The 12,984-nt window shown below is 38.9% G+C and overlaps 2 protein-coding genes across 3 annotated transcripts in view; one reads left to right on the top strand and one right to left on the bottom strand.

Moving 5' to 3' along the window:
• The window catches only part of Pdzrn4 (PDZ domain containing ring finger 4), a 324,262-nt gene that overhangs the window by 129,800 nt on the left and 181,478 nt on the right, over positions 1–12,984 (bottom strand). The gene's annotated exons all lie outside the window — the stretch shown is intronic.
• On the top strand, positions 9,543–10,817 carry LOC103159049 (small nuclear ribonucleoprotein F-like). Its single transcript, XM_027397851.1, has 2 exons — positions 9,543–9,814; positions 10,669–10,817. Exons 1-2 carry the CDS (start codon positions 9,544–9,546, stop codon positions 10,815–10,817), a joined length of 420 nt encoding a protein of 139 aa, XP_027253652.1. The 5' UTR covers position 9,543.

Raw genomic sequence — 12,984 nt, 5'->3', positions numbered from 1 at the left:
CCTCTCCGGAGGAACATTGTATTACGGACTAGAAAGTATGCCCCATGGTACAAGTTGAATTGGTGTATCCTGGGGGATGCTGAGTGATGAGGTCCCTTCTCCAGAAACAAGTATTCTCTCCCCAGGGCTGGGGTACAGGCTGTTGCTGCTGCTGCCTGGCATCTCTGTGCTTAGCTTGAGGGAGTCACGTTGTTCAAAGCTGCAGTCACTCAATGGTGCAAGCACATCCAAGAGCAGGGAAGGCAGCCATGCAGAGGCCTGGCTGCTTTCCCTGGCTGGAGAGCTCTGTAAGGCCTGCTCAGCCTCAGACTAACCTCATTCTCCACTCAGGGAGTTCTCTGTTGAGGCTGACCCCAGTTCTGTAATCTCCTCTGCCAAGTCCTCTCCTCTCTCCCGTCTGCTGTTGTCACTGACACTGTATGCTGTATATTGTTACTGTACTGGACTTGCACAGATGAAAAGATTTTTTATTTCCATTTAAAAATTAAAGCATATTATGCATAAGATTTTAAGAAAGGAGTTTGAGTCTAGTAGGACTTAACTAAAGATATCAACACATTCCAGGTAAGCCTCATTTGATAGGAATCATGGATCATTTCAGAGGACCCAAGGTAATACCAGGATGATATGATCACTTATTGGCTGCCATTTATGACTACTGAGCTAATGTTACTGATGTAGAAATAGATAGTTCTTAAGGTCCTATTAGCCATCTCTCTGTTGCTTGTGCACTTTCTAAAGGCAGTGATTTCGTACAGGATATTAAAAACTAAGCCTTTATGAAGTAGAGAAACAGAAGAGTCTGTAACTCAAATTAGCAAGTGTTTTCCCCTTTTAGAATTTTCCATAATCTATGAAACACAGATCACCCCTGGCCAGGATGCTGTGAATTTTTCAATGCTGCCAAGGCAAAGCAAACTTCAAAGGGAAGAGCCTGATTTGAAATTCTTTTGGGGATGTGGCAGAAAATGACAATTGGGTATTTGTGGTGGGGAGAGAAAGGGCACACCTGGGAACAGCCATTAGCACACTGATGATGATGTCACTGATGTGTTCAAAGGCACAATATGGACAGTGCCAGTGTCTCAGCCAGAAATCTGTAGTTCATCAAGATTATTATGTGAGTGTGATCATCATAGAAATAGCAGTCAAGATATTTGTGCACTCATTTCCTTCAAGTCTCGTATTGCTGTCTTGGATCAGTTATAAGATCTCAATTCTCTTTTCCTGTAGACCAGGGCCTGGTTACTTTGCTCTCCAGAGATGACAGAGACTGTGTGAGAGATTCTTAAGCCCATTTTGTATCAAAGTGCTTAATTTTGACAACTTTTTTAATAGTTTGCATCCAAAATGAGCTAGAAACCTGGACAAAGTCATCTATTCCATGTCAATCACCCTTAGCTACACTTACTAATACACTCCTGTGCAAGGGGCACTGTATAAAGAAATCTGTAACATTTATACATTTCTGAAGGACACTGATTCTGGCTAATGTGGGACTAGAAATGGCTAACCAGACAGAGAGTTTGTACCAGTTAAAAAGGAAATTAGTTTTCTGTGGCTTTTACTCCAAACTTCACATATGAATATATTAAATTGAAACTGTCCTGGCCTACCTTTCAATTGTATCAACTAACTTTATTCAATATAGTATGATTTAATGCTAAGTAAAACAAACATTTTTACTTAAGTTTTAAGAAAACTTTTATAAATTTTGGATAAATATACCCTCAAACAAGGACATTACCTTTACATGTAGTTCCCCAAATTGTTCCCATTAATGAAACAATAAAGTACCGCCTTCCCACATCCTGCCCTCCAGTAAAGCATGACTCCCCCTCCGCCCCAAAATCCTCCTGATTTTCCTGGACTATGGTGAGCTTCTGCTTTTACAAAGCAAATATACTTGGCATTTTGCTAGCAATTATCTCAGAGCTAGTTTTCATGGGATAGGAAAGTTAGCCTTGGATTTAAAACACATACTTCTACTCTTTGTGAATGTCCTATGCAAAGTTATCTGTGGGCCATGAGCCCCTGCCATGCAAAGCTTGACCAATGCTCCCTACTTAAAGTAGGTTAACTTTATTTTAAATACATTCTTTATGGACTGAAAATTGTGGCTCTTAAAATCACAACTACATTAAGAATAGTTTGATGTTCTTGGAAAAATGTATTTTTAAATTGAATTAGATTTTACTTATACCTTAAATTAAAAAGAAATATTTTCACAGTTTTTGTTTTATATGTTCTTAATTAACATATTAGCAATGAATAAATTTTCACATCAGTGCTAAAATAACTGAAACCCAAAGGCATCATCATTAAGGGAATTGCAGGCAGTTTATAGCTTATTTTACCTGATCACCCTAAATTCTTGTTAACCTGAAGATGAGCATGTGTAAAGATAAATAGTTCAACAATCCAATCACATTCTACTATTTTATCAATGGTTATAAATCATTTAAAATAAAACAAACATATTAAACTATTCTTATACCAAGTATCTTATTCAATTTTATAGCATGAAGGAAGAAAAAGTATGACAGATACTAAATCAATAATCAATTCATTTAATCATATACAGACTAATACTCTTTTATTATATAAAAATGAAACATGTCCTATTTTAAGTACTTAATTTAAATGCTCATCTATACCATAGCAAATCATCATACAAAGCCACCTGAGACCTTTGTTTCTTTTTTGTTCTATAGCTCTAGTGTTGCCCTATTCTGCAGTTGTTTGTGCAGCCTATATTACTAGTTACAGCTGGACAGAGGAGAACAAAACCTCATCTCACTTGGCTTCTATGTCACCACTATGACACCATTCTGCTGCTGACACCATTTAGTCACTTGTCATAGAGTCAAGAAGCACATATTTGGGTACTGGGTTTGACTCTCAGGATGCCAAGATAGAAGACAGAATTTTTAGTCTAGAGGTCCCTGAGAATCATGTGTATACAAATTTAACACCTATTATGGCAGAGATAGTAAGCACTGTATACTTTTGAAAGAGAAAAATAAGTTTACTCATGTCAAATATTCCAGGAAGTTACCTGGGAGAAATGACCCCAGACTCACACACGGAGGTCTTCAACAACTTAGTTGAAGAGTAGTGGATATGCCTCTCTTCTTCCTAGACCAATGCTTCTTAACCTTCCTAATGTTGAGAACATTTAGTATAGTTCCTCATGCTGTGATGATGCCAGATCATAAAATTATTTCTGTTGCTACTTAATAACTGTAATTTTGCTACTCTTATGGGTCATAATGTGACTATCTGATTTGCAGGATATCTGAGATGCAACCCCTGTGAAAGGTTAGTTCAAACACCAAAGGAGTGGAAGACCACAGGCTGAAAATTGCTATCTTAACAAAGCCTGTATTAGATAACCTGTTCCAGCTCAGACACTGTATGAGATGGTGACATTGCCACATTGTAGCAGTGCTAAGCACAAGCAGAAGTATCTGGCTATATTTAAACTGTGGGGCATTGCTGAAGAGGGGATCTGAGCAGAGCGAGAGGTTATGTTGGGTCAGAGATTTCATTAATTGAACCTGGATTGGGTCACAAGAACTAAAGGTTTTGCTTTTCTAAATGAGTTTAGACACTTTAGGCAAAGGGGATTTTTGTGTTGAATGACCACAAGATGGGAAAGTTCAATTTATTTATGAATAGGGGTTTATAGTTGGGTTTAGCTAAAATGTGGGCTGTTAGGAGAGAATGAAGAAAGTCATAGATTGAGAAGGATGTGTGTGCCAAATATGGATTCATAGGAAGTCAGAAAAGATAGTCAATCTCTCATATTAATAATCTTTCATAAAGTAATCAAGGAAATAGTGAAATAGGTCATGGAAAATATGTATGTTCTCCCATACACCAGAAGGGGATTTAGGGTGGATCTACTGAATGAAAAATTAAATGTAAATAGTTTCTCTTATTCTCTTTCTTTCCTTGTTGTCTCTCTTCCATGCCATGTCATCCTTTTTGTTTGTTTGTGATGGGGTCTTGCTATACTGTGCTCAAACTGGCATCAAACTCATGCTTGTTGGCTGGGTGGTCGTGGTGCATGACTTTAATCCTAGCACTTGGGAGGCAGAGGTAGGTAGAAATCAGATATCAGTGAGTTTAATGCTTGCCTGGTGTATAGAGCTAGTTCTGGGACAGCTAAGGTTGTCATACAGAGTAACATTGCCTCAAAAAAGCAAATAAACAAACAAACAAAACACCAAATAAACAATAACAACAACACAATCCACACTCATTTTTGTCTCAGTCTCCCAAGTGCTGGGTTATAGACTTGCATCAAGACACTTGACTCCTTCTTTTTCTCCTTCCTTAATCCTTAATCAGACTTACTAAATGTTCATTGTGTGCCAGATGTTCAACAGTGTGGATCATTTCAAAGGGAATGGAACATGTGGTTTTGTAATAATCTTAACATGGACTTTACTATTAGCTAGATCCTTATTTGAAATTCAAGGTGTTCCTCTTGCTAGCAGTATGAATTTGGCTTGAGATTAATTTTGTGTTTTCCGTTTTCTTACCTGTAGAATGGCTATGGTGTTATCTATCCCCCCAAGGTCATTGTTAGATTGAAATGAGAACAAAACTACAAGAGCTAGTATTTCTAGCATCTCTGGAATATGCTATGGCCTTTAAACATATCATCTCATTTAATCCTCAACAAAACACTTCAAGTTGATAATAATCCATTAAGTAATGGCTAATGAAGTATGTACTAAATTATAATGGCAGGGTTGTTTAACATTTAGCATAGGCAGAGACAACTTCAAACCCCTGAAACATTAGTCACTAAGGAAATACAGAGCATGTTTGAAGAACCAATGATACACTTATCTACTGTCGATCAGCTTGGCATCAAAAATCAAGCAACCAATGTTTCCACATGTTCTATGATCTGACTTGCCTTTTTCTCATTGAATACTTCTAATCTCATCTCAGACTTCAGTCAGGCTTTTCTTCTCCTTTTCAGAAGGATATGCCCTACAAGTCATCTTCCCCTGACAGTTTTCACAATAGATTCTAGACTCCAAATGCCTTCAATTGAATGGATTTACAGGAGGAATAGGAGTGTGACGTTGACTTTGGCTCTTAATGAAGACCATCCTGTTAAGATTCCAAAGTTCCTTTGGCTGCATGTCCCATGTAGAAGTGCCCTTTCACAGAATGATATGGTCATTCCCTTGTCATTCCCATAGTGATGATACTCTCCTTGAAGACTGCCTCTTTGACTTACATTTCTTTTGTATTTCCATACCTTCTATTAGAATGTTGAACACAATGCAAATGTAGCATACTTGTGATTATTCAATACACTCCAACGTTTTTACTTAAAAAAATTAACATGAACACTGATTTCAAAGATGGTCTTTCATTTATGATTTATCAAACTGGAGTATTTCAGAAATTCATCTTTGTTCACATATCTTGAAAGCATTATTTTGTTAAATAAAGGTACCTGTCACAGATTCTTATGAGACATGGGAGTGAGTGATTAGTTCAGAAAAATATCAAATTGAGATTAGAGTAGTTTTTTTTAAAGCTATGATTTTTCTACTTTTAAAAAAGCTACATAAGGCAGGAGGGAAAAGTGCTTTGCAAATGGCACAGAGAACCATAAAACAAGATTTATAGCTTGTTACAGAATGGCACAAATTAGCACTTAGATATTACATATGGAAACAAGACAACATAGAGAACATGGGGCTGCTACTGTTTAAGAATTTTTTTTTGAAGGAACAAGGAACTCAGCATAATAATCTTTTTAAAGTGGGTATTCCACATCGGGAGAGATGGGATTAGGAAAGAAGAAATTGCTATGGTATAAAGAAGAAAATGAGACAGGTTGCAATGATGACTTAGGAATGGCTCCTTAGGAAACACAGCTGAACCTGCATTACTAGAATTGTAAATGTGAAGAGGGAACTACTACCCAATGGTTCCTCAATCTATGAGTTACAACAAGATGACATTGTTGAGAATAATGCCAAAACTTCTGAAGATGCATGCTTTGGATGGGTGAAGATGAAAGTTGTTGGAGAATGGTTAACTGAAGGGGAAGGCCTGGCTCTGGCTCCCATTCATAGCAATGAATCCTGAACATCTCCCGAGCACAGATCAATTCCAGAACCACAACCCAGGGCCTCTTCTTGATTGCCTACTGATTTAATTCTGCTGCCTTCCTTCATCATTTAGGGAGATTGATTGAGCACCCAATTAAATGACTTGTGAAGATTCAATATGTGAGAATCTACTTATATAAAATGAATGTACTGAAGGCTGATTGCTGTAGAAGGAATTTTCACTATCAATTAATCTTTATACTTAATTACTGAACTCTTATAAAGTTAAGAAACTACTATTTGCTGAAGATATGAAATCATTTGTTACTAGCTAACATGACTGGAAATGAATAATAATTGTGCATATGTTAAGTAATTATGTAAATCACATAATATATTTTAGAAATCTTTTCAATAAAATTGAAATTAAAGTTTTCTAATTAGATTATCCTACTCACCTAAATAGTCCAGGCAATTTCAATAGTACAATATTTTGGCATTCCTACAAGTTCAGTTTTCAGTAACATGTCTCTCCTGTGTAACCTAACAAGGAAAGTGTTTTTACCTAAATAGCTATGCAATTAGAGATGGCTGACCTCCAATGTCTAAATCAAATAAGTAAGTGGCAGGAATTTAAAGTAATGATATACATTGTAGAGAAATTGTGATCTTTTCAGCAGGAAAAGATACTTTACTTATTAAACAAATAAATTAAGGAGAATTATTAAAATTAAACTCATGAATTAAGTAGAAATATTGAAATATTTAAAATTTTTCTTGCATTGACCTGTTTGTATATCTGTGTGTATGTGTGTGTGTGTATGTATAGAGATGAAAGGACAACCTTGGCTCAGTTCACTCTACATATGGGTTCCAGGGGTCAAATGAAGGTCATCAGGATGGGTGGCAGGCACCTATAATGGCTTAGACATCTTGCTGATTTTCATATTATTTATTTTTATAAAAAGACTTTTATAAAACTAACACTGAAGGGTTCTTATATGTCTTGGACTAAACAGTGTGTAGTTAAAGGAACTAAGATACTCTTTTGTGATACAGAGGATTTGAACCCAGGCACTTGGATATGGTAGTTAGGCATCTTGCCAGTGAACTACACTCCCCATTCTCCATGCTGCATATTGAACTCACTATTATCTGAACATGATGGCTCGAGATCTTAATTTTAAAAGAAAAGCAAAGAAAACATTGACATTTGATAAATGCAATTTTAAGTAACTTTGCGATCAAAAGGGTAAAAGCTACACTCACATATTAGCAGTAACTCCTTCTCTGATAACCTTTCCTCTCTGAACTTCAGTGATGTACAGCCTATCTTCCTTGTTGTTGAATCTATTTTTGGATTCTTCTTCCACATTTCCATACTAACAGTTTCTGTAATCACTAGATCAGGTGCCCCAGTGAGTGCACTTTGAGACAGGATGAAGTGTGTTCCTTACTAAGTATAACCCTTGAAGTGTGTATGTATGGAGCGGAGGTGTTGGGGTGGTAGAAATGGGATTGGGCAGCAGGGCTGAACTGTGAGGTAGGACCAACAACAGCTGCAGGGAACACCTGAGTTCAAACGAAATCCATAGTGTTCCAGGCCTTTGTATGTTTTATGTTTTCATCTGTCCTCACTGGATGCAGAGTTTCCAGGAAGAGGAGTGACCTTGTGTGAGCTGGTTTTCTATAGCTCAGAAGTCTATGGAGTGGCCAGCAGTGACATCTTTAGCTGCCTGGACTCCCAGTAGCTGGGGCCAATGGTTCTTCCCTAGAAGGGCTGTGGAAGCACATGGCAAATGCTCTTTGCTATTCCCCATCACTCCAAAGCACAGTCTGTGCTGGTTGCTTTCTAGAACTTCCTCCTCTCAGCTCCTCCCACAAGTCAGGTCATTCTCAGCCCCCAACAAGCTGTTTTCTGGTTGTGTCTTCATGACTCATCTATAATTCTCCCCTGTTCTTAGTTCTTCTATCTTGCCTGGGTGCATAAATCAAAGAGTGGTTTCTGCTAAGATTTTGCTTACAGTATTTGCTACTCTACTTTTGGGGGAACCATGACTGAGCCCAGAAGTCACATGCCCAATTTTCTTCTCATTTCTAAGATTTGCTTTACTCTCTTACTGCTCTCTGTCACCGTGAGCATATACAGTCTCATAAGCCAGACACCTATTAGCTTTCCCTTAATCTGATCTCCAGGTTTCCCTCTTCACATGTTCTTTCGACACTGACTGGCCCTTGGCAATGGCTTCCTAGTTGGTTTCCTTTGATGTATTCTTTTATTTTTAAGTAAAATTTTTAAATTTAAAATGGAAACAAGCTTGTTTTACATGTCAATCCCAGTTCCCTCTCCCTGCCCTCCCCCCCCCCATTAACCCTCAATCCCATCCCCTTTCTGCTCCCCAGGGAGGGAGAGGCCTTCCATGGGGATCTTTAAAGTCTGTCGTATAATTTAGAGCAGGGCCTAGATCCTCTCCCATGTGTCTAGGCCGAGAGAGCATCCCTCTGTGTCAAGTGGGCTCCCAAAGTCCATTCCTGTACTAGGGATAAATGATGTATTCTTAGTGAAACACGCCATCCACCACATAATCTCTCACTGCTCTCTCTCCCTTTCTTCCTCCCTCCAAAGAGGGACAGGAGGAATAGAAAGAAGAGGAGGAGGAGGAGGAGACAAAGAATCTGAATACAGGGAATCTCCAGTTTAGTCTTATCCACTCTCAGGCCATGTCTAGAGTGCTCCTTCCCCTTTAGGCTTTGTTAACACTTTCTTAGAGTTTCCCTATACCAGATACTTTGTAACTCACCACCTGTTTGTCACCTCTATGGATTTCTTCTTTTATTCCATTTTTAATATTCCTCTGTATCTCCCGTTTCCCATCTCCATCATTCTGACACCTTTGCATTCCTCTAGCCAACCATCAATGACGGTTGGTTTCATGCTTCATTTAAAACATTATAAAACACGAAGCTTATGTGCCTGCAATCTACTGTCAGTCTGTGTATTTCACAAAAGAAAGGACTGTTGAAACTTCCTTTGTGTTCCTAACCACAAAGTCTAGGGCTTGATATATATTTAAGAAGCCACTGTGGCCAGGCATTGTTGGTGCATGCCTTTAATCCCAGCACTCGGGAGGCAGAGGCAGGCAGATCTCTGGGAGTTCGAGACCTGCCTGGTCTCCAGAGTGTAGCTCCAAAGCTACACAGAGAAACCCTGTCTCAACCCCCCCCCCAAAAAAAAAGCAACTGTTCACAGAAAGCTTAGTGAATTGAACAGCATGTCTAGAGTTCTGTCACCTGTTGGATAATCAACAAAAGTGAGGCACTATTAGAACATGTCTTCACTTATTCTTCTGGTAAATAAAATGGAGGTTTGTTCAGTGGCAGCTGCTCCAGTCATGAGGGGCTTGCAGCAGTGAGGTCAGCGACTAGTGGGGTGTAGTGCTCGATGGTGTTCGCAATGATTTTACCCCTCAATCCCAAGCCTTTCCTCAATGGACTGACAGGAAAGCCAGTGATGGTGAAACTCAAGTGGGGAATGGAATATAAGAGCTACCTGGTCTCTGTAGATAGCTACATGAGCATGCAGCTTGCAAATACAGAATACATAGATGGTGCGATGTCTGGACATCTGGGTGAAGTTCTAATAAGGTGTAATAATGTCCTTTATATCAGAGGTGTTGAAGAAGAGGAGGAAGATGGGGAAATGAGAGAGAATAGCATCTTTGGGGGTTATATATATATATATATATATATATATATATATATATATATATGTTTTACAAAAACTCAAATCTTTAATTTATATATATTTATGTATTTAATATATATATATTAAAGATTTGAGTTTTTCAACTTGAAAAAAAATGGAGGTTTGTTATAGGAGTGTTTGGGAGCAGCAAAACAAGACCTGTTTGACAAACAAGTATTTATTCTTTGGGATTCTCTCTGCATAAAACTCACCTGTTCGATTTCTCTGACATCTTTTGCTTTTTTCTCTTATTCCGTGTCCTCTGTCCCTGTGGGTCAATAAATCTCCTTGGAATGGAGAACTTGGTCATATGGTATCATGAGCCTACGTGGAGGTTCCTTACTCCCTTAGGGAGGTGGCAGAATTTTGTTTTCACCAATCATTCCTAAAATTTCTCTGTTCAAGGATGAATTTGCATAGTTAGTGATAGGGAAATACTACTAGAGGTGGCAAAGGGTACTAAGCGTGAAGGGCACAGATTGGGAAGTTGATTTAAAGCAAAGTAAGTGAATCACAGCTTGTACTTGAAAAACAACAATGAGACAACTGTATCATTTGATAGTGATTGGGAGCCTTTAAAATTAGAGAAATTATAACATAGTGATCAGGGTAGGCGGGTCCACTAACTAACCTTAAAGTGGATATATAGTGGGGCACAATTAATGTGTACCGCAAAGGAATCAGAGCAATTTTGATGAGCAGAGGTTTTGTTATATAAGTACTCACGCGATGGAGTCAGTCCTGTACAACCAGGTAAACCATGGAACAGAGAGCACCACCTGGGTGCGACCCTCATATTTAAGGTCTTGCTACATCACTCTGACCACACCCTAGTGTGCATGGTCTGCATCACCTGTGCCAGCCCCCAAGAGTGCATGGCTAACATTTCTCCTACAGTGGATATTCTCAGTGCAACAGCAGAGAAACTGAATAAAAAGGTGGAAATAAAAAGAGGAAAGGAGGAGGAAGCCAGAATGATATAGAAGTATAATCATTTGGAAGGCCACTGTGCCAATAAACACAAATATCTCTTTTCAGTCAGTGGTTCTGAAAGCAATGAGACTAGAGTATGGAAATATAGTGAGAGCTGTTAAGAAGTTCCAAGTTGGGCTTGCAAATTGTGAGACAAAAGAGGTATCTGAAGGTTCTCAAACAGGTCCCAGAGAAAGGTAACTACAAAACTGTATGGATTGGGGAAACACTGCAGGCTAAGAGAGAACATATCATATTAACACTAAAACATATGGGAAACGAGGCCAGTGAGACAGACCAGCACTCATTACCAAGCCTGATGGCCTGAGTTGGATTCCCCAGAAAGCACATGGTTCTAGAAAGAAAGGCCAACTCCAAGTTGTCCCCTGACCTCCACACATGACATAGTACACACATGCCTGAACATATACACTGAGAGGTAGGCAGACATGAACACACAACAAACAAACAAAGTTCTTAAATGATAGGAAAGGTTACCTGTTTTAGAGAAAGTGCCCAGGACAGTGCTCAGAATACTATACTGTTGTCCAGAAAAAATCCTCAAACTCACAGCAACTCTCCTGCCTCAGCCTCCAAATACTTGAATTATAGGCATCAGCTACCATGCTCAGTAGCATTTGTGTTGCTTTCTGTTCAGGTTGTATCCAGCCCATCTTTCAGATTCATGGATGCAAGAGGGTGAGAAGGGAGACCTCTTTGCTGTGGCCATTTATTCAAATATATATATATATATATATATATATATATATATATATATATATATAATAAACCCTGTCTTGTATAAAAATATACCTTCAAAAGAGACCCTGACTCTGCACAGAGACCCACACTACTGGCTTCCTGAAGTTGAAGGCAAGTTAATTTCTTTTCTCTCATTTGGCAAGTAAGAACAGAGCTTTGCACCACTCTATTATAAACATTAAGTGACATCTTAGAAACACATTTTGTGGAAATAACATGAACTTGTAAACATTTGCTCATTTTAATACTTTGCTCAATGCTATTAGGCACTCCATTGATACTTTTATCATTTAATCAATCAAAAAGTTACACTTAGTTTATATGAACAATGGGTCTAAGAAGCCATTAAATGAGGCACCAGACTTGGATGTCACTCAGGAGAACAGGTGCTAAGAGGGACCGGAATGCCCGGCCAGGTCCAGCACCGACATGGTGCAGGTGGCCATTTAATCACATAAATACAAAATGGGCAGTTCAGCTTTTGTCAATAGAAGGACATCTTTCAAAGCACCCACTTATTAATTCTTAAGAGGTTAATGAATACCCTACTTTGCATAAAATACATTACTGTAGAAAACAGTGGTGTCCCTGGCACATGTAACAGCAGATGATAGGTATTCAACACTGCCTGGTGAGAAGGTCGCCTTATCGGTCCCAGTCTGTCTTAGAGTCACCCGAATGGTGGCTTCATACTAGCCCCTGACACACCCAATGTTTTGAGGTGACATTACATCTCTCCTGCCAACTACAAGTCTTATCTCTTCTGTAAGAGCAAAAAAAAAAATCACCAAAATATAAACGACATCACCTGCCACCTGAGTATGTCATTCAGGTGGCCTCACCAGGCTTCTCAGGGAGCACACTTACTACCTCTTTTCCTGCAGACCTAACTGTGTTCTGCTTGGCTTGTTTATTAGCTCACTAAGTCCTGAGATGACATGTGGAAAGTTCAAAACCATAATGATCCTATCATAATGAAACATATATCTTGAGCTGTTGGGGAACACATTATGGATTCACTGCTAATTTTGTGTTATCACACCCTTCTCCCTCCATAAACCAGAATTTTCCTCTGCTCTTAAAAATTACGAAGAAACAAAGATGCAGGTGATACAGGAATGACAAGTATAAAGTTATGCAATTTGGGGGCACTTGGGTATGCCGCTCTTCATCTCAATGCACTTGCTAGAAACCATGTGTCCTCCCAAACACCTGGTTAAGGACACACACACTTTCTTGGGGCTCTGAGCTGCCTTCCCTCCAAATAAAAACAGAAAGTAGTTTGCAGCCCCTCAGTGTATTATATGAGCCTATCACTGCTTTCCTTTGATACCTTATCTATCCATTAACTCCATAAAAAATAGCCAGCAAATCTGGGGATGCCCTGCAGGAGGGCCCCTCTTGGAAAAGGCAGGC

The sequence above is a fragment of the Cricetulus griseus genome, chromosome 2, assembly GCF_003668045.3.
Source record: "Cricetulus griseus strain 17A/GY chromosome 2, alternate assembly CriGri-PICRH-1.0, whole genome shotgun sequence".
NCBI classification, from domain to species: domain Eukaryota; kingdom Metazoa; phylum Chordata; class Mammalia; order Rodentia; family Cricetidae; genus Cricetulus; species Cricetulus griseus.
This window is presented reverse-complemented; position numbering and strand designations above follow the sequence as displayed.

Bases quoted from the DNA above. Each gene is read 5' to 3' on its own strand.
- LOC103159049 (XM_027397851.1), top strand. From the start codon at position 9,544: ATGATTTTACCCCTCAATCCCAAGCCTTTCCTCAATGGACTGACAGGA. The intron at 9,815-10,668 runs GTTATATATATA...ACCACACCCTAG, and splicing joins AGAGAATAGCATCTTTGGGG to TGTGCATGGTCTGCATCACC.